The sequence below is a fragment of the Mastacembelus armatus genome, chromosome 15, assembly GCF_900324485.2.
Source record: "Mastacembelus armatus chromosome 15, fMasArm1.2, whole genome shotgun sequence".
Lineage (NCBI taxonomy): Eukaryota > Metazoa > Chordata > Actinopteri > Synbranchiformes > Mastacembelidae > Mastacembelus > Mastacembelus armatus.
In genome coordinates this window covers 7,057,663-7,083,358 of record NC_046647.1, presented here as the reverse complement: position 1 = coordinate 7,083,358, position 25,696 = coordinate 7,057,663, and the positions used below count along the sequence as shown (strand labels likewise).

The 25,696-nt window shown below is 40.4% G+C and overlaps 3 protein-coding genes across 7 annotated transcripts; 1 reads left to right on the top strand and 2 right to left on the bottom strand.

The window, feature by feature from the left end:
• Positions 1–623: 623 nt before the first annotated feature.
• On the bottom strand, positions 624–5,859 carry bag3 (BCL2 associated athanogene 3). The gene is made up of 4 exons (XM_026309122.2): positions 5,631–5,859; positions 3,541–3,876; positions 3,052–3,396; positions 624–2,920 (listed from the first exon to the last, which is right to left on the bottom strand). The coding sequence occupies exons 1-4, from the start codon at positions 5,826–5,828 to the stop codon at positions 1,808–1,810; spliced, it is 1,992 nt and encodes a 663-aa protein (XP_026164907.1). The 5' UTR covers positions 5,829–5,859; the 3' UTR covers positions 624–1,807.
• Positions 5,860–10,099: 4,240 nt separating this feature from the next.
• Positions 10,100–18,372, top strand: tial1 (TIA1 cytotoxic granule-associated RNA binding protein-like 1). 5 transcript variants are annotated; one of them, XM_026309223.2, is made up of 12 exons: positions 10,100–10,290; positions 10,716–10,812; positions 11,305–11,403; positions 11,552–11,606; positions 11,728–11,815; positions 13,737–13,812; positions 14,080–14,188; positions 14,677–14,772; positions 14,899–14,983; positions 15,135–15,258; positions 15,460–15,602; positions 15,820–18,372. In XM_026309223.2, exons 1-12 carry the CDS (start codon positions 10,262–10,264, stop codon positions 15,941–15,943), a joined length of 1,125 nt encoding a protein of 374 aa, XP_026165008.1. In that variant the 5' UTR covers positions 10,100–10,261; the 3' UTR covers positions 15,944–18,372. The 5 variants fall into 5 exon arrangements, with proteins under 5 accessions (XP_026165008.1, XP_026165009.1, XP_026165012.1 ...); XM_026309224.1 differs by lacking the exons at positions 10,100–10,290; positions 10,716–10,812 and adding an exon at positions 12,960–13,029 and having other exon boundaries at positions 11,317–11,403; positions 15,820–15,961; XM_026309227.1 differs by lacking the exons at positions 10,100–10,290; positions 10,716–10,812; positions 11,305–11,403; positions 11,552–11,606 and adding an exon at positions 13,223–13,297 and having other exon boundaries at positions 11,775–11,815; positions 15,820–15,961.
• A 703-nt stretch (positions 18,373–19,075) lies between these two features.
• On the bottom strand, positions 19,076–24,561 carry pkd2l1 (polycystic kidney disease 2-like 1). Its single transcript, XM_026309222.1, has 15 exons — positions 24,273–24,561; positions 23,911–24,024; positions 22,905–23,032; positions 22,536–22,789; positions 22,214–22,438; positions 21,892–22,120; positions 21,625–21,795; positions 21,345–21,526; positions 21,138–21,258; positions 20,951–21,049; positions 20,738–20,859; positions 20,537–20,654; positions 20,240–20,373; positions 19,601–19,742; positions 19,076–19,482 (listed from the first exon to the last, which is right to left on the bottom strand). The coding sequence occupies exons 1-15, from the start codon at positions 24,559–24,561 to the stop codon at positions 19,363–19,365; spliced, it is 2,448 nt and encodes an 815-aa protein (XP_026165007.1). The 3' UTR covers positions 19,076–19,362.
• Between the last annotated feature and the right edge of the window lie 1,135 nt (positions 24,562–25,696).

Below are 25,696 nucleotides of genomic sequence, written 5' to 3'. Positions count from 1 at the left end.
AAGAGATCTGAAAATTAAAACAAAATTTTTTAATTGAAACTGAAAAGTTGAAAAACTAAAGTGAAAAAATAATTATTACTTTCAGCGTCCTCATTTCTGTTCAGTGCTTACTGTCTCAAATCTCTTTCCATAACAAAGAGGCACACAAACCTCTTTGGTGGAAAACTAAGCCACACTTAAGACCGCTGAGGAGTGGGCCAGGTAAACAAGTTTGTAGCCACAGATGTTTCACGGTCATACATTAAAATATGAATTAGATTAGCAGGGATAAAACATTGTGCACATTCAGTTCTCCATAGGGGATATGCACACAATTATACTACCTATAACTACCTATACTGCACTTAAAACAAATACAGAAGTGTTGAAACATTCAATCAACTTATTTAAGTTGTTAAATTGAAAAAACATTGAAGCAAAAATGCGAAACATACCATAGTTTCTACTTAGAGGTTTGCTGTTTTCACATCTCATGGGATCCTAAAGTAAATATCTATGGGTGTGGGATTGTTTGTCAGACCAAATAAGAAATTTAATGACCTCTTGTGCTTTAGTAAACTGTTAAGGGGTGTTTACCTCTAATTTCTGACATTTTATAGTAAGAACCCAAATATTAGCCAAAATTCATGTCAAATATATTTTATTTTCAAACCACCAACTTGCTTTCAACAATGCATCCAGTTGCTACTCATTAACTGTGATGAACACTAAGCCACAATCCATAATTTATAATAGATTATCTAAGACTGTACTACTATGCAGACATTTGGGGGTAATACTAACAGTGGTCTTCAATCTTTTTAAATGGCAAATTGATGTTTTTTTCTCTTTGTCTGTTCATGAATTAGGCATTTTCTCACAGTTGGCATTTTAAGGCTTTTAGGCTGTTTTTGTGGGAGAATTATTACAGATTGTGGCTTTGGTAGTCACACAACATTCTGATTTTATTAATCTGATCATAATCTGTAGCACCAAGTGCTGATTGTCTCACATCTTGAGGAGGGCACACCATCTCGACTCCATTTGTCATTACACATTCATTAATGTACCAAAATACTATAGAATTATATAAATACTGATATAATGATTTGAAATAACACGGAAATCAATGCACATACACTCAAAACACATCAATCAAAACTTGTGTAACTGTAATATTTCAAATGAAATGCTGCTGATCTTTCAGCATGAAACATTTCAAAGATGGCAGAAAAGTGCAAAGACAGCAAAAATCAGTAAAGCACAAAAAAAGCAGCATATAATAAACATATTCACTGTGTTCTGTGACAGAGCAGCTCCAACATGGCCATGTGGCAATAAAGGGGAAAATGCTCTTCTGTTGATTGAGTTTGCAGTGAGTTCGGCTTTAAAGCCCAATGTTTGCACTTGTGTACTAACTGGATTAAGAAAAGCTTCATACAATGTTTGATCAAGACAAAAGGCAACTACACATAACATTTCTTAAGAAAATACTTCTTCTCTTCTTTTCATTTATTGAGAAAGGCCTCTTATTCAAACTTTAATGTGACTAGAAATTCTTGTCAATACCTTGATCATGACAGCTGTCTTGATATGAAGACATTGGCACAACATAGAAGGCAACAACATTGGCTTGAAAAATGTGATTGCACTGAGCTACCATCAATTATGTGCTGAATGGCAGGAAATATCAACACTGTTAATCAATGCATGCAACTTCCACAAACGCTGTAGATAGAGGAGGAGGAGAACTGGCCAGAGCAGACTTGTTCACTATCAAATGTACAGCAGGCTATTCTTCTCCTCTTCATTATGAAGTGTGCAGTCACTATGATATCTCCTTTACCATATCAACATTCTCCTTGGTGATCATACTGGGCTCCCCTTTTGGTGTCAGATTGTCTCCTTCCATCGCTGTGTCGCTAATAGGCTTGCATGGCTGCTCTTCCAGTTGCTCCAGTTCTTCCAGTATGGTCTGAACACGACGAACTCCGTCCCGCCTTGCCTGCCGTACATCTGCTCGACCCTGTGGGTCGACCGAGTCCAATGCTAGGAGCTCTTTGGTCAGCAGTTCCTCCAGTAGCAAGTATTTTTTATCATTCTTCTTTCCGTCAAATAATTTCACCTCCTGCTCCAGTTTAGCAACCCGTTCCACTATCTGCTGGACTTTAGCCAAGCCTGGGTGCATTGGGCACTGTGCTGCCTGTCCAGCCTCTACCTTTACAGGTGGGACCTCTGGGGGAACAGGTGTCATGTCCTGGTCTTCTTGTTTTGGAGGTAACTGAACTGTGATGTCTGCAGCATGTTGTTGTGGTTGATCTGGTTTCTGGGGCTGGTGGAACTCTTGCTGCTGCAATGGCATTAATGGTTCAGGCTGCAGAGGCTGTGGAGATGTCTGAGGTGGTGCCTGCTGGAACTGTTGTGGCTGCTGAAACTGCTGAGGTTGGTGAAAGTGTTGAGGCTGCTGAGGTGGAGGAGGCTGTTGAAAGTGTTGAGGCTGCTGAGGTGGAGGCTGTTGAAAGTGTTGAGGCTGCTGAGGTGGAGGGGGCTGTTGAAAGTGTTGAGGCTGCTGAGGTGGAGGGGGCTGTTGAAAGTGTTGAGGCTGCTGAGGTGGAGGGGGTTGTTGAAAGTGTTGAGGCTGCTGAGGTGGAGGGGGTTGTTGAAAGTGTTGAGGCTGCTGAGGTGGAGGGGGCTGTTGGAAGTGTTGAGGCTGCTGAGGTGGAGGGGGCTGTTGAAAGTGTTGAGGCTGCTGAGGTGGAGGCTGTTGAAAGTGTTGAGGCTGCTGAGGTGGAGGCTGTTGAAAGTGTTGAGGCTGCTGAGGCTTTTGGATGTCAGCTTCAGTGTACAATGGCTGAGGGAGCTGCGTGTTCTCTGGTTTCTGCTGCATGCTTTGTTGTTCCTGATCCATTTTATGCAGTGGTTCTCTTGTGATGGCATGTTGCTGAGGCGTAGAAGTAAAAAAAAGAAATCATTAGGATCTGTCACAATCCAGTTTAATATATACTGACTAAAAATCAAACATTTGTGAACATCAAGAAAAAGCTAAGCAAAAACACACAAAAGCAAAACAACCTGTGGTCTGTCTCCTAGCACCTGTGTTACAATAGGTGACTGGCTTCTAATATGAGGGGGTAGGTGAATAGATGAGGCTTCCCGATGCTGGGGATAGAGTATTGGAGAGGCCCTTTCTCGCTGAGGCTGCATTGCTGCAGAGTATCCAGGCCATTCATCTGTCTGAAGGCGATGGTAGGGCTGCTGATGATCTGGGTAGGAGATGCGCTGAGAGTAGACAGAGGGATTTAAGTGCGGCTGTGTTTGACCTCCTCCACCCTCATGGATCACAGGGATAGGGATGTAACCAGCTTGAAGACCAGTGCTGCTTGGCCGTGGAGGTTGGTGAAGCGGTGCAGAATAAAGCTTTGGAATAAAAAATCAAAGTGAAACCATGAAAATCCAGTAATTTGCAATTTGTTCCAGTACAAACATTTCACAAAATTGTAGAGTATTTAGTGACATACACCAACATCTTTTTTTTTTTCAATAAAACCACCCAAGTCTTACCTCTGATGTTTGTGAAACAGGTGAGCCAACCTTTCCAGGCTCAGTGGAGCAGCTGTCTGAAGTTCCATGTAAAGGTGATCTGGGTCTGCAGTGAAGCCCTGGTGTTGGGGAAGGTGTCCTTATGTCTGTCCGAATATTCTGTTCAGCGGCTGGCTGGATGTAGGAATAACATGGGTGCTGCTGCTGTCTCAGCTCTGCACCCTCGTGGAAGACTGGGATAGGGACATAACCTGGTCGGAGAATGGGGTGCTTCATTTCTCTCACAAAAGTCTTCTGTGGCTCCTGTGGGCTTGATTCTGGTGGTATGTTGGGTCCATTTGCTGATACTTCTCTGACCTAAAATACAGGCAATGGTATATAGATAAGACTCCAAATGTTAGGGCACCAACAAATGACAACAACATCGATTAAGAATCTTCATTTATACTGCAAGATCTAGCAAAGGAAAACAACTTACCTACCAACCTACTTAGAAGACATTTAATTAACCTGATTTTAGAAAACTTTGATGTTGATACCTTTTGTTAAAGTTATTTAAATATTTAACCACAAAAATAGTATAGATATTATTAGTGGGTGCAGTGATGCTACTACAGTAAACAGTACAAACTTGGTTAACATTCTTACCCCCTAAACTTATTATTATTATGAACATCTCTGCGAGAACTTATTACAGATATGTAAATACATACAATCAAATGTTTTTTTCAAAAACTAGAGGTATTTCTAAAAGGAAAGCCTCTCCTATGACAATTGCAAAAGTTATAGTTTAAAATATTGTGCCATTTCCACAGAGAGATGAAAATGAATTTATTTATTTTATTAAAATGAAAACAACTAAAAATACAGTCAGTTGTCTGACTGGAAATGTGTTTGTGTTTGATAGTTTGTTCCACAATCAGAGTGGAACATTAGTTTTTCTACATAAAAGAGTTAGAGGCTCTAGAGGTTACAGTTTAGAGGCACACACCCTAAACTAGCATGTCAACTACTCATCAGTACATTAAACAGAGAGCCAGAACTGTTTGACAAATGTCACTGGGGGTCAGGAGCCAATATAAGTATGAATGACTGATATCACAGGAAACGCAAATAAAGCACAACAGCAGCACTATGAGCACACTCTAGTGCCTCAGGCTCATTGTGAACTTTAGCCCTGGTAGAAAAGACATTTAATATTCTAACTGTGTATCAAGTGACAGGACACCTGCCATTGACAGGTATGGAGGTGTACAAGCAACAGGTTACTCATAGTTCAGCACTATGTCACTGACTTGTCTGAAAAGTGACTAAAGTTTGTCTCTAGCTACTAAACACTTAAAAAACGGATTGTTGTATTAGCCAGGGGCATTTTTCCTCTAAGACAAAAGTTATGAAGTAGCTGTGAACGACCCTTTGCCCTCTGCCATTTCAGTGTGGGACACTGCATACTGCCAGCACCACTGCACCAATTTTATCCCCTGACAGCTGTGTCTTTCTAGCAGATTCTTCCGGACACTAACTTTGGACAACAGTGTCTCTCCCCGAGACGAAAGATTAACCAACTGGCAACCTCGCTGCAGCCCACGGCTTTTCTCTGCAGACCCGTGGTCCCAACGTGTATCAAATACAGCTGAACAGGAAAATCAGGGCGGCTCTGTCCTCCCCGCACACCCCGCAGGCCAAGGGGACTGGACCAGCCTCAATCCATGTAAGGGAAAAAGTTTAATGTGAGCTGGACGTGGCGGTGTTTTCCAGCACGAAAGACGCGTTAATAAAGCTAGAGGCTCATCATAGGTAGCTTTACGTGCTGCAGAGTGACTCATCGAGTAATAATAGTATTAGATCATGACACGGGAACATTACGGGCTTCATCACCCGTTATAATCGGCTTATGAGCTGTCTGAGGGGGAGGTGGCGGTGCCAAACAAGGCCCCTAGTCAACCTGATTATATATATATATATATATATATATATATAAAACACAAACACACACACACACACACACACACGGTAACCCACGGAGCTCGACACTATAAATACCCACGGAGGAGTTTGTGCAGGCGTCATCCGTGAGCACCGACAGCCAACTTTGTCCGCCGCTGCTTTACCTTTTTCGTGTCGTGTCTCGGGTCATTCCACGTAGTCGTGCGGTTGTTGTGGTCCACGAAGAAGGGCCATCCAGTCTGAGGGTCAATCTTCACTTCCCATCCGAGGGGCAGAGGGTCGTTGTCATTATTTGCCATGGTCAGTATCGGTGACTGCGTCTTCATGCCGTTCATGTTGCTGACAGCCGAGGACTGAGACATTTTATACAGGCGGCGGACGCTTTAAAGATTCCTCCAAGTGACGTGGAAAGTGGGCTGGAAGTTTCTCGAAATAGCAGGGTTAATGTTGGGGGCGGACAGCGCTGGATACTGTGCCATGGGTCCTCAAACGTGCTGTGTCGCAGACCCCCCAGTAAACACACAAGCTGAATCTCTGCATTTCATCATGTGTGTGTTGTTTTCCCGCAGGGAGCATCACTCGGGAGGCGCTGTGTTGCACAAAGTCACACTATATTCCTCATGTTTACCGGGGAATCTTTACCCAGATTTTCCTGGGATTCCCTGGAGCCCCCTTCAGTGACCCCTGTGCCCTGAACCCCAGTTATCAGACAAGGGAATCCCAAGCTTTTTAATAAGAAAAGGTTCCCCGCATCTTGTCCAAAGAACCTCAGTCTGGTTTTGCTATAATTTGGTAGATAATTATGTAACTGTGGTGGTGTGATACAGTGTGGGCACAGTGACACCTCTAATGACAGATCTACTCTAAATGAACCTCATACTACAGGGGAAATGCTAGTGAATCAAACTTACCCTCAATCACTGGAAAGTGTCTGAGACCACCACAGGGCTTTTTAGAGATGCTTTTAGACACTGTGGTTAAAGACAATTGATTTATGTGTTTTTAGACAGCTGGAAGGACAAAATCACAGCCTTTAGAGCCAATTCCTGCAAAAAAGCTTTTTCTAAGTGTAAACAGCAACATCTTCCATAAGAGCCCCATAAACATTTTTCAACAGGAATGCCATAGTGAGTTTTTTATATATTGTTTTGTAGCAGTACAATATAGGAGATAAAAATGACTATTAGAGTTATAAAATTCACTCTCTATAATGTAGAACCTCTGTGTGTGTAGTCTACTTGTCACTTGCTTTCTTTCACTGTACCACTGAAAAACTTTTAGTGGAATCATGACTACATTGATAAAATAATTTAGTTATCATATTTTTAATTTGGTAAAAGCAGTGATGTTTTCAAAACATTGTATGACACGTTTCCAGTATATTTGTTTGATGGGCCATGTTGGTTATCTGATAACTACCCACCACCTGTTGTGCCTTGACCATCTGTGAGGTTGCCAATAAGGGAGACCCCAGTACTCAAAACAAATTAGAACAACTAATCTTTAATGGGATACATGACTGAAGAGAAGTTTATGTTTGCTGATGGAAAATTTCTAGGTAATTTAATAATGACAGCTGAAATTATACTTATTGGCCCTTTAATTAAATGACAAAAGTGCCTCATAAACCTGACTAAATCCACTATCTGAAAAATATATGAATATATTTCTGTAGCTATGGCGCCCTCCAGTGCTAATATCCAGAAAGAACAATAATTGCATCTATACATATTCCTATTCCTAGGCTACACCTGTGATCTAATTGTTGTGAAGCCTTTAAATTGTGCAGTCTAACAGTGCAATTGTAGGCAACATGTTTGCAGTTACACAAACAAACATATGTTTGTTTATGTGTAAGTCTGGTTGTTCAGACAGTCTGATTTTCTGAATGAAGACAAATTTGTCTCCAACTGATGAAAAAATGGTGTATGACAAGTGAAACTGTATCTGAGTGCAGATTAGAGACAAATTGAACAGCTCCAGATGTCACCACACTAGCTCTGAAAATAACACTGAAAAAAAAGGATGTTGCATGTTCCCACTGAATTAAAGTTATTAAAATCCTTTGGAAATCTATTCTTTTTGCATTGTTGTTTGGTTCCAGTTCCCATCTACGCTTTCAGGAGTTTGTTTAAAAATAAGACATGTGTACTATATTAGTTAAAATAATAGTCTCCGGGCAGTATGGAGGTTGAGTGGTTAGCACTGTTGCCTCACAGCAAGAAGGTTGTGGGTTCGCAACCCGGACTTTCTGTGTGGAGTCTGCATGTTCTCCCTGTGCTTGTGTGGGTTTTCTCCAGTTACTCCTGTTTCCTCCCACAGTCCAAAAGCATGTATGTCAGGTTGATTGGTGACTCTAAATTGCCCATAGGAGTGAGTGTGAGTGTGTGAGGTTGTTTGTCTCTATGTGGCCCTGTGATGGACTGGTGACCTGTCCAGAGTGTACCCCTGCCTTTCACCCAAAGAGAGCTGGGATAGGCTCCAGCAGATCCCTGTGACCCTGGATTTCAGGAAAAAGTGGGTGTAGAAGATGGATGGATGGATGGATAATAATCTCCTTCCCCACTCTGAAAATACTGAAACATTCCACAATTAGAGCATGAAATTGAATGATCCAGAAGTTCTGACATTCTTGCATTATTTTCTGTTACCCACATTGTTTAGATGTTATTTTAAAAATCATGAGTAAGGGCTGAGTAAAAGTAACAGGAGTAAGTAAAGCCCTGTAGTTCATTAATTTATTAGTATGAATATTGGTCAGTATAAAACTAATTCACCTGATTTCCCAGTTTCACTGTTGAATCTAGCCCCTGGAGAACTGACACACGGGGATATCAGCAGCTTGTGCACGACGACACAAAATCTGAATTGTGAGGGCTTTAATGCAAAGCAATTCACATTTAATCATCAACAGACGGCTGCCACAGCCACAGACGTTCAGTGGCAAAGTCCCAAAGTTGTTGGCAAATGGTGTGTGCTGAAGTACGATGGTAATCTGTACCCTGGTATCGTCACAGTGAAACACATGTTGTGGTCTGCTGAATTCAGAACACTAGTGTTAACAGGTTTGTCTGGCCAGCCCACAAAAACATCCTTTGGTACATGTTCGAGGATGTTGCATGTAGAATCCTACCCCAAAGACCAGTCACAGGTTGTCACATGGAGACTGAGAAAGAAGTCAGGGACATGCTAGAGACAGCTTCTTAGAAAGGTGAGGATTACTTTATTGAAATCCAAGCTAAAACATGGTCGGAGGTTTACACAGCCAAATCATTTTGTGTTTTGTAGATGAGCAAGAATACTTCAGTTTAGTTGATAATGCAGAGATTTGAGGACTTGTATAGTATCTTTATGTTTTTGTCTTTGTTGTTATTTTACCTTTTGTAGAAGAAGATGGACAGAATGTGTACTGTGCAGCAGCCAGAAACACCCACCCATGGCATGCTGCAAGAGAAGAAGAAAGACATGCCTGCCAACCTCTTCCCTCTCCCTCTTTCTCTCTTCACCTCAACCCAGAAACTGAGCACACGACATGCATGCACAGCAGTGTGAACTGAAGTGTGCACATACACAACACACACACATATGGACATGCATCCCTGTTGTTTGTTTTTGTTTTTTTTGGAAAATCTAAAACACTGTTTTTTAAAAATTATGTTATGTTACAGAAGACATGTTTGCATGCAAGCATATCTACTAAAGCCCTTCCAGGAACAACTCCATCATGTCCATCATGCAGAAAAAAACAAAAGCTAAGGATAATCTTCCTAAATGTGTTCAAGAAAATGTGTGTTGTTCCTGCAAGAGTCCAACACCTGGTGCAAAAGCAAGCCCAGGCGAGAGCCAAAGAAACAGGCAGTCAAGGCACCAATGAGCCAGAACAGCCATAACAGGGAGGCAGGGACCAGCCCCCAGGAGGACAGCGTGTGGAAGAACCCAAGGCCTGCTCCAAGGCCACCCACAGGCTACACCCCAGGCCAAAGAACCCAGCACACCCAGACCGCCCCCACACACTAGGGGGGACCAGCCAATTGCCCTGGACAGTGACCCATGAAGAGGTGCGGCATACCCACAACTACAAAATACTCCAACTATCAAACCCAAGATGGATTTATGTCACAACTACATCTTTAAAAAAATCGTCAGTGGAAAATATTGGCTTAAATGCTTTTTTAAGAACAAGAAGCATCTCTCACACAGAAACCTTATAAAAGATGGAATGAAGGTGCCTGAGTCTGACCAATAAACATTTTGAGTAGTTAAATATAAGAGCTATTACATTCAGAGGTACAACAACCAAATGGCACAGCAATACCACCAAACAACACACACTGGAGACACCACGCTGACGCCTGACTCCGGCTCTAGAAGGGTCCTCGGGGATAGAGACACCGGTGATTAAACCAAACCTACTGTGGCATTTCAAAATAAAAGTCTGTCATGCAGACAAAGTTTGCTAAATGCGATGAAATAAGCACTGAATATATTAAACGTCTGGGCTTGTCTAGTTTTTAATTAAGCGTCCAGAGAAATGCGGCTAACATTATAAAATGTCTCTCTTCCACCGCCGAAGCAAAAATAAATAAATAAATAATTGTGTGTTTTTTTCCTCACCGTGACCTCTGTCGTCACGCACGCACTTCCCCAGCGTTACGTATGCTCGGTGCCCGGTTAGCTAATGCTAGCTTCTGAGCTAGTTGTTGTTGCAATAGGCGGCATCTACCGGACTCGGTGAACTTTAGCTTAAATAGATAGCAACTAACCTTTTTCACCGTGGTCATTGTCGGCATCGGCCATGGACGACGAAACCTACCCCAAAACCCTGTAAGTAATCTTAGGCGTCTTAATCCTGATCGGTAGCTTTGCTAATGTCGGGCACCGGTGGCTAAGTTAACGTTAGCTAACGTGGTGAATACGGTCAGACAAAACATTGAACAGGCAACGTTACTTCTTCACTGACTCCAGGGTAGTTAGTTAGTTAACAAGAGGTAAAATAAAAACAACACTGTCTGTCCATAAATAGCGTTAAGGACGACAGCTGTGTGAGTTAGCATTGTTAGCCTGCGCTGGCCCAGCTGGTTAATGTGAGTAACGTCGCTTTAATAACTCAACCAATAAACTGTGGTGTAGGGGCTGAAACAAAATGTCTGTGTCAGCTCCTCAGGACAAGTGTTATTGTCCGTACAGCCTAATCGTTACTTCGACAAAGCTGTAACTGTGTTGACAAAGAACAACTCTTTCCCTGACAGGTATGTGGGAAACCTCTCCCGGGATGTTACGGAAATCCTGATTCTGCAGCTCTTCACCCAGATAGGGCCCTGCAAAAGCTGCAAAATGATCACAGAGGTAAGCAGCCGAGATTTTATGATCCTGTGTGTCTTTTCTTCTCACGTCCCCTTCCATCCGCACCTGGAGGGTGACAGCGTCCACGGTTTTACATAAATCTTAGGTTTTAATGTGACTTTAACAGTAACTAACACCATGATTTTAGTTGTGGTTTCAAAGCCAGTCACGTCCTCACATTGGGAAAGAGACGAGCTGTGTGCCTGTAAACTGACATAGGTGACACTGTGTTTGGTCCACAGGTGCAAGAATGGCATATGTTTTGCAGAAAACCACCTAAATAGGTGTCACATACAGTGTATCTGTACATTTTGTTTAAATACTTTTTTTTTTTTTCCAACACCCTGATGAAGGCTGAACGGCAAGTGTTGCTGTTTTCATGCAGATTGTGCCAGAAAAGCCTTCTCTAATATAATGGAAATCATCATCATCATCTTATCACAGAACAGTGGAACCAACCTTTTGAAGGACTGAATTTGACTTTGTCTCTTTCAGCATACGAGCAATGACCCTTATTGCTTTGTGGAGTTCTTTGAACACAGAGATGCTGCTGCAGCCCTTGCAGCCATGAATGGAAGGAAGATATTAGGAAAGGTAGGACAACTTGTCTCATCTAAAATGAAAAGTGACGTTAGGAAGTTCATTTGTTGTCAGCATTCCCCTGCGATCCTTGTTCAATGTGTCTGTTTCTTCAGTCCTCTCTTCTAACTTTAAGTGCTCTGTGTGAAATCTCTGCTTTCAGGAAGTCAAAGTAAATTGGGCCACCACTCCAAGTAGCCAGAAGAAAGACACATCCAGTAAGTGTTCACATATTGAATGTCTAACCTGCTAAAATCGTAGTTTATCAGAGAATACTGATTTTTTTTTTTTTTTTTTTTTTTTTAAATTAAATTTCCTTTGTCTTTTTTACCATTCTAGATCACTTCCATGTTTTTGTGGGTGATTTGAGCCCGGAGATAACCACAGAGGATGTCAAGGCTGCATTTGCACCTTTTGGGAAAATCTCGTAAGTTTTCATTTTTAAAAGGATATTTATTTTTTATGTGCAGTGTAATAATTTCAGTGATTCTGTGCAAGCATATGGATTACATCTTTGTTAAAGTTGGGAAACATTAAGGTAATTTATAATAACTTTCTGTACGTTTTTGCTCTGAAACTAACGACCAACCATCTGTGACCATGTTTACATGCATGCAACATGGGTGACAGTTAACATAAAAGTATTATGAAGTTTTCAAAGTTATGAAATTGAATGTTTTGATTTACATGTTTTCACGGTCCATAAGGGCTGACTTCCTGAAGGTTTTTGTTCCTGCTTGAGAGCTGACAAGCTACGTCTGATCTCAGCTGAATTCTTTTGTTTTTGGATGAGAACAATGGTTTGATAGCATATGGTGTGATGTCATGCACTAACTAAATATTGGGAAACCAACTCATACTACATCGTTTGGACAGATAGAGCTGCCTTTTATATTTGATGATTGTTTAGCATGATATATTAATACTTCTTGAGAGAATAATTATCAGGTAGATAGACTCAGACTGGTTTTGCCAATATTTGGCTTATGCTTTTATTCTGTACTCTGTACTATACACTGAGAAAAGATGAACACAAACAATGAAATTAAATGATCTCCTGCGCAACACAGTATTAGAAGTCAATGGGGATGGCTGGTGTTTAGGAGAACATCTTAATGTGTTCTCTGTCACATTCATATTATGCGCTAAAAACACTACATTCATGCATGTAAACATAGTTGATGATGGACTAATACACGCTCAAGTGTCATGTGGAAGTTTATACCAGAATGGACTGAGCCATATACGTCTGTTGCTTTGTTTTTTTTTTTTGTTTGTTTGTTTTTTTGATAATTGTAATTCGATTAGATTGTAACAAACTCAGACATTATTAATTACAACACAATTCCTGTAGGTAGTTACTTTATTGTAGTTGTTTACTTGTAATCTGTGTATCTCTCTTTTTACAAGTGAAGTGTCAGCTTATAGCGTACTCTTACTTTTATCTGAATATTTAGGATGTGGTAAGTAAACTGTAGACTATGTCAGCAAAATGTAAGCTGTGTGTATGAACCTGAACAGCTATTAGTTGTGGGTCTCAGTGAAGTAATAGCACTTTGGTTATTTTACAGAAATGCTCATAGGATTGGACAGGAGCTTGAAGGCTAACAGCAAGGAACTGTGCACTCTGGAGACTCAGATGTAGTTTTTTTCTCTATTTATTCCATTCTTTCCATATGTCTTTATTTGTAGATGCTATGTACATTTATCTAGCTTAGATTAGCAAATTCCAATCTATGTTTGAATTGTCTCATTTTAATTTGCATAGTGTTGTTTGTAGTGCAATGATCCTCTTTCAGAATTTCTGAAAATGTCAATTTCTTAAAATTTGCAGCTCCCCAAACTCCATACTCCATATTGGTGGTAAAGAATTGACCAGGAAAAATAAAGAAATCTGTTAACAGGCCATGTATGCCGTTTAATTCCTTTTTTCTCTTTTGATATTTTCTATATATTTCTATTTGTAGGAAGAGCACCAACAGCAGATTTTAAGAATGCATGGTAATCCATATAATCTGTTCCTTTGTGACTTTAAATCAGTAGCCTACTGTTGAGAGGATTGACCAAGAAGTGGTGCTCTAGTGACAAAGATCAATTATTACATCAGAAATTGTAAAACACACTACTGTAGGCTGCATGTTTTTGTACTTGTTACTTTTTTTTCCAAGTGTTGCTATGACGTTATATTACGAGTCAGTGCTCAGTACAAGGATATGCTAGCTAATATACAGTACGTTATAGTAGGACAGCGTAGAGGATTCACAGTTCAGTGTGTTTTGCGTGGTTCCTTTTAGTTTGGATCGTTTACACTGAAAAGTACACTGAAGTTGTTTTAATGTTCCTTCCAGGGATGCCCGTGTTGTGAAGGACATGACGACAGGCAAATCAAAGGGGTATGGATTTGTGTCCTTCTACAACAAACTGGTAAGACTCCAGTGCAAGAACACAGGCTGAAGGTTATTTCTTTTTTCTGTTTATTATCATACCTTAATGTATTTACGGTAGTTGAAGTAGAATTAATCGTAGTTGAGACCATAGTTCCAACTCAAGTCATCTAACATTACATAGTTTCTTGTTCACCATCATCATCTTAAAAATTAGTAATGTATATTCTGAGAACTGATTATAGTCATTAATAAACTTTGTCAAATCTATGGTGATTATAACTGTGTCTTTGATTTGGATTTGTAGGATGCAGAGAATGCCATCATTAACATGGGGGGACAGTGGCTTGGAGGACGTCAAATCAGGACCAACTGGGCAACACGTAAGCCACCAGCTCCAAAGACTGCCCAGGACAGTAAGTTTTCACAGTCACAGTACACCCACACAGTGGATTTTGTTGAATTCCCTATCAATTATACCTTTGTCATGCATAATGGTCCCGTGACCTCACATAATGCCCAGTGTAGTTTAGAGCATCTAATCAGCCAGGATAATGAAAGTACCTGTATGAGTGTGCAGCACTTAAACTCAGTCCACAAACTGGGACAGTGGCACAAAATTAGATATTTACTACCTCAATATTAAAAATGTGATCATTTTATTTGCATTGTTTTTAGAAGAGGTTTATATATCCTGAGATGTGATTAACAGTAATACGAACATGAAGAACACATAAATGAAAGCATTAATTGTTCATTTTGTTAAGATAGGACAGTCATATAAGTTTAGGAAATTCACCTTATCAAAGCAGACTTGAGTTCTGGCTTGTGAGTGGACAAAGCAGGTGTGTAGATTGAGTTGCTATAAATTAGGGTTGATCGTGTATAAATGTTTTTATTTCAGATGGCTCAAAGCAGCTGAGGTTTGATGATGTAGTCTCTCAGTCCAGTCCACAGAACTGTACTGTGTACTGTGGAGGAATCCAGTCGGGACTATCAGGCAAGTGTTGTGATCTCTAAACATGCTATTGTTACACAGAAATAGTAGTCTTGCTGTTTCCCACGCACGTACCTCAAATGGCTTCAAAACTAACCACATTCTCCTTTTTCTGTGTGTTTCTTTCAGAACATGTGATGCGACAGACCTTCTCACCTTTTGGGCAAATAATGGAAATCAGAGTTTTCCCAGAGAAAGGATACTCCTTCATTCGGTACTGCCTCAGTCTGTAGCAGCAGTGACCCCTCATAATCCAAACACTTTGCATCACTTAGTGACAATCCAGTGTTTGTTTTTTTTGAATTCTGAATTAGCCTTAAACTAGCTTGATAAAATGACTGCTAAACTGCTCTTTTCTTTTTAAGGTTTTCCTCCCATGACAGTGCTGCCCATGCCATTGTTTCAGTAAATGGCACAGTCATCGAAGGACACATCGTGAAGTGCTTCTGGGGAAAAGAATCTCCTGACATGGCAAAAAATCTGCAGCAGGTTGGGAGAATGATTTAAAAGATTTTTAATTTGATTAATTTTTCAAGAGTTTTATACCTTTTGTAGAGATGACAAGAAATAAGGGTGTCTTAATTTATGAGCCACAAGTCTTGCTTTTTAGCCTAAAAGTACACGGAAGTACACAACACTTTATAACAAATACTAACATATGTTTGCATATGTTTTGCTGGTGTCACTCAGGTTGAGTACAGTCAGTGGGGGCAGTGGAACCAGGTCTATGGGAATCCACAGCAGCAGTATGGACAGTATATGACAAATGGATGGCAAGTTCCTTCCTACAACATGTACGGCCAGACGTGGAGCCAGCAGGGATTTGGAGTAGAGTGAGTTTCACTCTGTAGTTGATATATAATAAAGATTTTCTGTGAGTAGAAGTAGCCTTACACCCATCACAAGTCTTGATGAATGCCAATTTAACTTTCTAAATGTAAAACAGTGTCTCCAGAAATGTTTCCCACAGTTTGGGGTCATTGATGAATTGGACACCGTCTGCACAGTGACTGCATTCATACTAATCATGTGTTTATGGGTTCTTTGCAGGCAATCCCAGTCACCGGCCTGGGTGGGAAGCTTTGGATCTCCGTCAGCCCAGGCTGCTGCCCCACCTGGTTCAGTCATGTCCAACCTGGCCAACTTCAGCATGGCTGGCTACCAAACGCAGTGAGCTGGCCCCAACCTGAGCATAATACCTAGGGGATTTCTATCAGCCCTTTTAGACCACACAGCACTCTTTCATCTGGACAGCTGCTGTGAAAAAAAGATGGGGCCATATTCACAAAGCCTTTGTAGCTAATAGATGCTCCTAAACAACCAGTTTAAGAATTATGCTTTCAACAACAGTGTTCTTTCACCTAAAAGTTTGATATGGAAAAGTGCTCTTGGGCTTCTGAAGGAAAGCCAAACCATCTGTCTTTGTCTGGCAGGTAGCTGTTAAAGGACATACTAACTCTCTGAATGTTTGGTCCTATGAAAACTTCAGCTAGGACTTCACAAGATGATTTCGAGTGTTACTGTTCAACTCACTGGACAGATCAAACATACACTCACACTAGGTAGTACCTTTCCTCTGACCGCACATCATGGGCCAAACCATCAGAAAGTCAGTATGGTTCTTCGAAAGTTATTGCTACCTTCTTAGATTCAAACTATGAGAAGAAATGTCTCTAAACATCAGAAAATGCACACATAACAGCTGAGTTATTTTGTGCAGCTATAAGCACACTTACTACAAGCCATCCTGTATCTCCAGTAGCTCACTGGAATCTGACAAGGATTAAAATTCTTGGAAATTTTATAACATTAATTTTGAATTATCAGACTATAGCAATATGTGCTTTCAGTTTGCCAATATTGTTTTTTATATTTTAATACTTCAGTGAAAAATGATTTCTTACAAAATGTTACCTGTCATACTTGGGGCATTTTTCTCTCCACGCAAGTCTTCACACATTTAAGTTAATTTTTGTAATATAGGTCAGCTTTTTTAATATAGCATGCACTGGATCAGTGTTGTACAGATCAAGCAGGTGTGATCGGTCATCATGCGTTTGTGCTAGAAACTGCTCTGAGCCACAGGAATGAACCAACCTGGTCAGTGTCGGTCTGGAATTAGCTTCAGCTCCCAGCTTGAGATTCAGTCCAGTTTGATATATTAATGAAAAATGCTTTGTGAATAGAGGCCCTGGAAGCAATTTGTATAAAGAACTGAGGCTTTAAAGGAGATTTCAGTGTGAGGTAGTTTTTGTGTACAAAGAAAATTTCACCTACACAGCTCTGAAAGCAAAAAAAAAAAAAAAAAAAAGAGTTTTTTTTTTTTTTTTTTTTTTTTTGTTCAAGTTTTGTACTGGAGTGATTTGGCATGTTCTTTACAGATTTTTGATGGATTTTAGTTTACACCTTAATGTAGTCTAGATTGGACTAATTCATAATCCAGCGTGTCAAAGGAAAGGCTATAGCACGTGGTAACTGTGTAAAGAAACTATTATAAAAACATCATAACCCCCAACCTTTGTAAAGGCAACTGACTGCTGATTCTGGGGCTGGTTTCCTAGAGGAATATTGAATTTTAAATAATTTCTTCCTTTCTCTTGTTAAAATCAGTAAATGTATTTAAAATTTTCTTAATGACTGTGAGTTTTTGCTGAGATCTTCAGGTTTTATTTTAGCACTAAAACCAGCCCCTAATTATATTGCTTCCTGCTTTACATAATTCAACATATGGTATTTTAGTCGCCCATTTGTGTAAAGACAAACATGCAGTGTTTTAGGTTTACTATAAATTTGGATTGTTCTTAATTTATGTTTGTTCCACTGAATGTGGAAGGTTTTTCTAAGGATATCATTGATTTGTCAGGATAGCAGGCACTTTTCCTGCCACTGAGCGCACTCTGAATTTTCTCAGTATTTACAGAACATCACCTGTCCTGGGTAAACCATTTTACAAGACGAGGATTCCTCAGACATCCTGCCATTTGGGTTTTTATTTGCTTATTTTCCATCCTGTACAGTGTATTGTACTCCGTATAAGATCATTCTCCATTTCCTGTCGCACCAGCCAGCAAACTGGTAACCTTTCAGTTTGTTTATTAAATCTGGCTGGTGTTCATCTAACAAAACATGCTCATGTTGGCTGAGAGTGTAAATATAAACCTTGATCATGAATCTTAAGAAATTATGTACATACTGTAGTGAGAATGTTATGAAATGAAATGCCATCATTAAATCTCAGCAATATAATTTATGAATAAGCCTTAATTGATGTGTTGGCACATTCAAACTATGGGTTATTAGCAGAGGCTCCCTTACAGATCTAACATCTTCCAGCAGGCATTTCCCAATTTTTAAGTTTGTGTGCCATTTTCAAGACGTGGCAGAAAGCAGATGATGTTTCAGCTTGAACTGCACGCTAATGACATGTAATATATTTGTTGCCTGAAACATTGAATGTAATGGCAGTTTGCTTTTATGGGAAGAAACCGTCTAAGTTGAACAACTGAAGTGATGTTCAATTATGAAGGATTAAGCTGATTTTCCATTTAACGGGGAGAAAAACTCCTAAGCTACTTCAAATAAAGTAACATTTGAACCTGGTCACTCTGTTTATTTATTAATTGCTAACAGATTGTGCTTTACACAGAAATTCTGACAGCAAAGCATAAATTCACTGTAAAATAATTCTACCAGACACAGTAAAATGACATTTAATATTTGTTGAAGTGACATTCTGAATGTTAAATAAGCAGCATGTGTTTTGCTCTTTCTACCCTTTTGTTTACAGTAGTGTTGAAACATGATGACAACCACATTTTCATCCAGTTCACTGGGTAATCCATCCCAAATCCATGCTATTTTGTATTTAGTTTAGTTAGCTGTTATTCTTCATTCTTGCTCTTTTGAAATATGAGTTTTGCAGCACACAGAGTGGACAAAGTCCATGAATAATGATCGGAACGTTTGAATATAAAGTCTGATTTGTAGGTAATTGTATTAAACAGCAGACAGGTGAAGGGGTTAACTGATTGAGCAACTGTAATAGGACTTCATTCATAAACAGTAAATGTCAAAAGCAAAGCAAACATCGACTTAGATATTAAGTGGTGAATGCACCGCATAACATGGGATTATATTGCATAAGTTTCCCTAGGCTATTGTAGAAATACATTATTTTAGAATAGTTGTTTGTAGATTCACATTCAGGTCTTATCTACACATGCATAGTCATGAGTATAGTCTGATATATAATCTGAACATCTGAACTTTAATCACTTTATTACATAAGCTCTAGTGCCCTAGTCTAGTACAGATACGATTTCAAAAACAGATTTACACCATTTTTACAAATCTTCATAAATTGAGTGGCCGTAAGCCTAAGAGTAGCTGAAGCAAAGTGGTTGATATTGCAATGTTTAGGTCATACTGTCATTAGTTTGCTGCAGATCTGTCTGTCTAGTTATTTTCAACCTGAAGTACCTTTACTGTGAACGGTGAAAAGTTGCGAAGCACGAAATGTTGGCGGTTGACCCATGCGTCCTCGTGTGTGCACTGATTTCCAGATAGCCCATGATTCTGTTTCTCAAAGGTTTATCACATGTGAGAGTCAAATGTGGAGTTGTTGCGAACTACCGGTCTCCTGGATGACATCTCAGCCTTCGTCCCTCTGTCCACACAAACCAGGACGCTCCCATCTGAGGCAGGTTCGTGATTCTGCACAGAGGAAAAGTAAAAAATGACATATGCAATAATACAACTTATATATCTGCTTTAGCCGTCCATTAAAAAAAGCACTTGATGCATATGATGAAGTTTAAGAATAACTACTAACATCATTACTAGTCACAGACAGTTTCCCAGCTGCTTCTTTCCCTTTAGTTTTCACTTGTAATCCCAGTTCCTCCATGATTAGCTCAATCTTGGATGTGATGCCTGCCACAGAGCTTTCCAGGTGGAGAACCTGTCTGGACAGTCTACCGTGGTGAGAGAAACATAATTCAGTTATGAAATTCATTGCTCTCATTCAAAAAACAAAATAGGTACTCAAGACTTGTTCATCCATCCATTCATCATCTATACCCACTTATTCCTATTTGAGGTCACAGGGATCTGCTGGAGCCTATCCCAGCTCTCTTTGGGTGAAAGGCAGGGGTCCACCCTGGACAGGTCACCAGTCCATCACAGGGCCACATAGAGACAAACAACCTCACACACTCACACTCACTCCTATGGGCAATTTAGAGTCACCAATCAACCTGACATACATGTTTTTGGACTGTGGGAGGAAACCAGAGTACCTGGAGAAAACCCACACAAGCACAGGGAGAACATGCAAACTCCACACAGAAAGGCCCCTGATGAGTTTCAAACCAGGAACCGTCTTGCTGTGAGGCAACAGTGCTAACCACTAAGGCACCGTGCTGCCCTCTTCAAGACTTTTCATTGTTAAAAATGTAAAAACTTTTTCCACCTTACAAACTCGTCACAATCCACAAAGGTTTGACTGGAGTTGTTGTTCTGCTGGTTGGAGGCTGCAGGAGGCTTCTCCAGTAACTCTTTCTCATAATTCATTCCAAGATTGTTGAGTTCAGCGCTTAAAGCATCCTGACAAAAAAATGGTGAACACTCAGCGTTGTTTGCATCATCCTTACTGTTATTTTATTTGTTGTGAAGTTAGAAGAAGAAACAAGTTAAAAACCAAAGCTTATGAAAACAACATGGAGTGATAACATTTATCTACTTTTATTAATCACTGTGTTCTACAAACCTTCTTTTCCTTCAGCTCGATTTTCATCCTCTCTTGTTCCTCTTCATCTAGAATTTGGTTCTTGTCGCGATCAAACCGTGAAAAGGCTGCAGAAATTTCTTGATCAGAATGTCCCATCCTGCAAGATCAGCAGAGTGGTCAGGGGTACATCTATTACAAGACTATTATTACTGCTCATCTAGTTGATATATTCTCACTTACTCTTTCAGAGTTTCTCTGAAGTCCTTGAATTCAATTTCTCCAGACCCAGACCGCAGGGCCTTCTGAACATCTGATATTTTCTCCTTTTTAAGTTTCAGTTTCATAAATGTCTTCATATAACTCTAGTCACAAAAAGAAATCTTTTTGTTTGTAACTGTTGTAAAATTACATCCCCAGACATATCTATTTTTGCATTATGTTGTTAACCTGTACCTGTTTGATGATGTCGGTAATGTGCAGCTCATCATTTTGAGATGAGAGCTCCTCCTTAACCTCAGAATATGTGTCATTGATGATGGCCAGAAACATGTTCTGAAGGACAGAGTCAGAAAGAAGTAAAGGGAGTGTTGCTGATGTTTATCCCTGTGAAACTAAGCATTTTAGGTAGCAAAGGTCCTACCAGCAGAACAAAAAAAACGAAGAACACGTAGGTGACGAAGTAGATTGGCCCGAGAACTCTGTTGGCACGGTCAATGGCATCAAAATCAAAGTCTCCAAGAATAATCCTGAACTGTGTGAAGCTACAGGAAGACAAGAAGGAGAAGAATTGATTAGCTGACGCTGAATCGTCCTATTTAAATTGAGTACTGTTTTCAACACCTCTTACATGCACTTTACGAAGGTGCTGAAGGACTGAACCTCTGTCCCAAAGAGCAAGTATCCAAGCTGAGCATAAGCGAAGAAGACAATGAAGAACATGATGGCGAATCCCATGATATCTTTAGCGCATCGACCCAGTGTGGAGGACAGCTGATTCATGGTCTTATTGAAGCTGATGTACTTGAAAACCTACAAAGATAAAAAGACAATGAATGTTCTTTGGGATAATGCCAGACGGATAATTGTGCTGATGTGATGTGTTGGAGTGAAAGGTGTCAGTGCTTCACCTTGATCCATGCGAAGAACAAGTTCACTGCGTTCATGTTGTTGTACTGTGTTTGCCAGAATGCCAGAAATTCAAAATCAGCATAGATATCTGGGTTTACCAGGAGGCTGTCAAGCAACTGGTCCACTTTGATGGTTCGGAAAATATTGAATATAATTGCAACCAGGGCAAGCTAGGAAGAAGAATAATTAATAATCTTCATTTTCTGAGTCTAAGCTAAATCAGAGAAAAGGACAATTGGAATCAAATAAGAATAACACTTTCTTACCAGTATGACAACAATATCCAGTATGTTCCAGATGCTGTTGAAGTAGGATAACTTGTGTATTCGAAGCTCAAGAATCTCCTCCACAATGTAGTAGAGGATGAATACACAGAAAACCATCTCACAGCCAAGGATAAAGTAATCCCAGTGGGTGATGTAGCGTATCAGTCTGACTGTTCTGATCTGGTAGGAAGGGATCGCTCCTCCAGTGGCCAAGAATTCAACCACCAATCTGAAAGAAGCAGATAAAATGTTGGTCAACTAATGAGTACTAGCCTGTGGATATTGACTGCAAAAGTGTCAAACTGGCAAATGTGCTTTGAACCTGATGACACAGAACAAGTTGATGTTTGCATTGTAAGTGGAGAAGTCGATGAAGACTGCTCTGGTTCCTCTGTCCAGCCAGAGGTTGTCCGCCAGTTCCGTCAGCATGGCGGCGCTCTCCTCTTTAGTCCGACTCAGGTCTTGATAATATCCTGCTCCAGTGTAGGTGGCTAGCAGGCCCCAGTAAGCAGAGCCATTGAGCTCTTTCTCTGTGTGGTAGGTCCAGCTGTACAAAGGAACACAAATATATGTTTAAGGACAAAAAGTTTTGTTGCAAGATCTTGCACATAACACTGTCCCTGTATCAAAAACAGCAAGCTCACGCAGTGCCATTGATGAGACCGAAGCTAAGGTCATCCTCCTTCTTCTCATTGTAAACATCAAAACATCCTGTGATTTCATTTTGGAAATCTTTGTGGATCTTGCAGGAGTTGTTCTTGATCTTGATCTGTCTAACTCTGGGGACTCCCAGCAGCATGTTCTCATAGTAGATGAAGGACTGGTCTCCATTGTCCAGGGACTGGTTATTGTACCATTTAGTCCAGTAGAGGCCATCTAGTAATGGGCCCTGGGTGTACTGTTCATAAAAAGAGAGGGTGGATGCTCTTAGAATTACACACAGAAGAAATGTCATACTCTTTTTTTTCTCATAATGATGAACATGGATGGAAATAATATGGAGGAAAACTCACAGTCCAGAAGTCAGACATGGTGCCAATGGACTGAAAACTAACCCCACCAGCACCAGCTGCATTTACAAACAGGTCCGTCATGGCTTTGGTGTAATAGTAGGTGCTCGAGCTGGTCATACCATATGTCACTGAAACACAATGTAATCACATCGTGAACACCCAGTCACGGATTCCTATCTGGCTTTGCTCAGGCTCAGCTCTAAATGTTGCTCCATTCAGTGGTCCGATGATAAGACAACTGAGGAGCAGACACGCAAGGCCGCACTGAAGACTTATTGTGCATTCAAATAGATTAGAGGGTGTAATTTGTTTGAAGAGAGAGCACCCTTGCATGACGCAAATATCCTCATCAAACAGTGTAAATCTAACCCAGACAAAACAACAATGGACGAGGCCTAATGCTCTTATCGCTAAAAGGCAAGAGAGCAGTGCTCATGCCCCTTTCACTCCTAATGCTCGGCTGGACAATGGCTTTCAGGTGGAGGGATGGGGAGAGTGTTTGTGATAGGCATTAAAACAGGAGGCTGCTTTTGATGGTAAAATCAACAATCCAAAGTGCTCTATACAGTAACATCCTGCCAAATGGTGAGCGCTTCCAACAGGTGACTGTCATAGCTAAAACAAACAGTAGATCACCATATACTAAAAAAGACATGAAACACAGGAAGACAATATATGTAATTCACTTTAGTGAAACTGCACTGTACACGTATTTCTGCCAAACCCAGAGACAATCGTCTTTACCTTCCATGTCACATAATGGATCATTACTGTGTGAAATGCCTACATTTGAGATTAGAGTATTTGGAAGTAATTCCTATGCTTGTGTTTTTAGTCAGGAGTAAACTTATTTCAAGTATCATTACATAACTTTTATTAAAATATATACAAAGGGGAAGTACAGTGAGTTACCTGCAAATGGTGCTTGAGCATAGATTTGTGTCAGGACTGACTCCAAAATCTTAGTTAAGCTGTGAGGCAAGAGGTTTGTGAGTGGAAAACTTACAGAGGCATATGTCCACCAGGAACACAACATAGATCAGTAACTCCCGTATTGTGGTCCGCACAAACAGCTCCCTGTTGTTTGAGGTGTTTTCGGTCAATGTTGTGCCCCACAACCCTACAGAAAATATCAGAGTAATTAGGACACAAATGAAGATTCATAGGCAGGACTGTTTATACAAGACCTGTCAGAGGTTTTTAGACAGGAAGGGTGTTTAGACATTTTAGGTTAAAGAGGGGATTTTTAGTGATACCAGTTGATTTACAGCCATAGACTCAACCACTGACAGTAACATCTCCAGTGACATTAACAGGTGGTTGTTCAGTTGATCCTCAGAGAAGAAATACAATAGAATATGTTCCTACCTTTGACAAAAGAGCAGCAGCCTCTTGGTTTCTTCACCAGGCTCTGCTCAGCCGATGGTAGGTCCTCTGGTGGTTGGCTGAACGGGCCAAGGGTGTCCAGTTTGTACATGCTGTCCATGGAGCTCTGGTAGAGGGGCTGCGGGTTGTAGATGGTGCTCACGGCTCGGGGCAGGGGCGGAGGAGAGCCACAGTAGCCCTGGTTCACCCAGCCCCCCTTGCCCACGCTGTTCAACTCGCACTCTACCTGCCCAGTTAGGTGGCTGTCGGCCCGGTTGTTCAGGCACTTCATGCTGTCGGAAATCCTCCCTGTATGAACTGCTGCAGTTTAGATCAGAAAGGCGGGTGAAGCAGAGCAGTGTAGACAGATTTTGAACACCTGCAGGATGGATGGTTATAAAGACTTGGTGACATAAGCTTTGTTGAGGGAGGAGCCGCTAGTCCTGTCGCAGCCTTTAGATTGAGACCCAGTTAAAACATGCAGGAAGCACTTGTCATTAATGGCTTGTGTGCATGGAGACTTTGGCGTGATGTCTCTAATAAAATTTCATTTCATTTGTTTTAACAGTAGACAATGCAATTTGGGAAACTAAAATGAGGTCACAAGAAAATGAAAGAACAGAATTAGTGTAAAGGTCAAATGCATCTCTCTCACTAGCAAACCTCATGCACTCTGACTGTGAAGTGCTAAAATTATTTTATAAAAAAAGTTTCTGTAGTTATTTCTACATACAGAGCTGTTAATTTGCTGAAAATGTCTTAGAAAAGAGAACATCCAGCCATGATGAAGGCTGAATAATTCAGCAGCTAATGACATTTTAATTTGTTTTGCCCTCTCAGTTACTTCCATACTGAGCACAATGTTGTCACCATTGATTAACCGTTGAGGAAATCAATTAATTGCATGTTGATTATATTCTGATTCACTTGAGTGAATTAATCTAGAGTGTGCTCGTGGTGTCACTGATGTCTTTGTCTCGTTTCTGTTCCACATTTTTGACTCTGCCATCTATTGTCATGTTTGACATCCCAACTGTCAGAAAGTGTTTATTAGGCATGCAAACATTCAACATGGCATAATGAACCATGATGACCATCTGCACCAGTGTTTGGCCAATTGTTCTTAATTGTTTTTGGCTAACGTCAATGATTAGTTATACAGATAAACAAATGTATTCCTTTACTACATTTCATTTTTGGGGATGTCCAGATTTATCCTTCTCTCTTCTATGTGTTTGTTTTGTGCAGGAGTTTGGCATTAAACAAAACAGATGGGTATAGGAGATGATCTAGAAACAGCACATAGTGTAAGTTTAAATATTACCTTCCACATCAGATACAGGCTGATAGGATGTGTGTGGTGTTTTGGCAGTGGGACTGTGCGTTGCATGTTGCACTGATATGTTTTCCTTAATGTGGACAGAGTT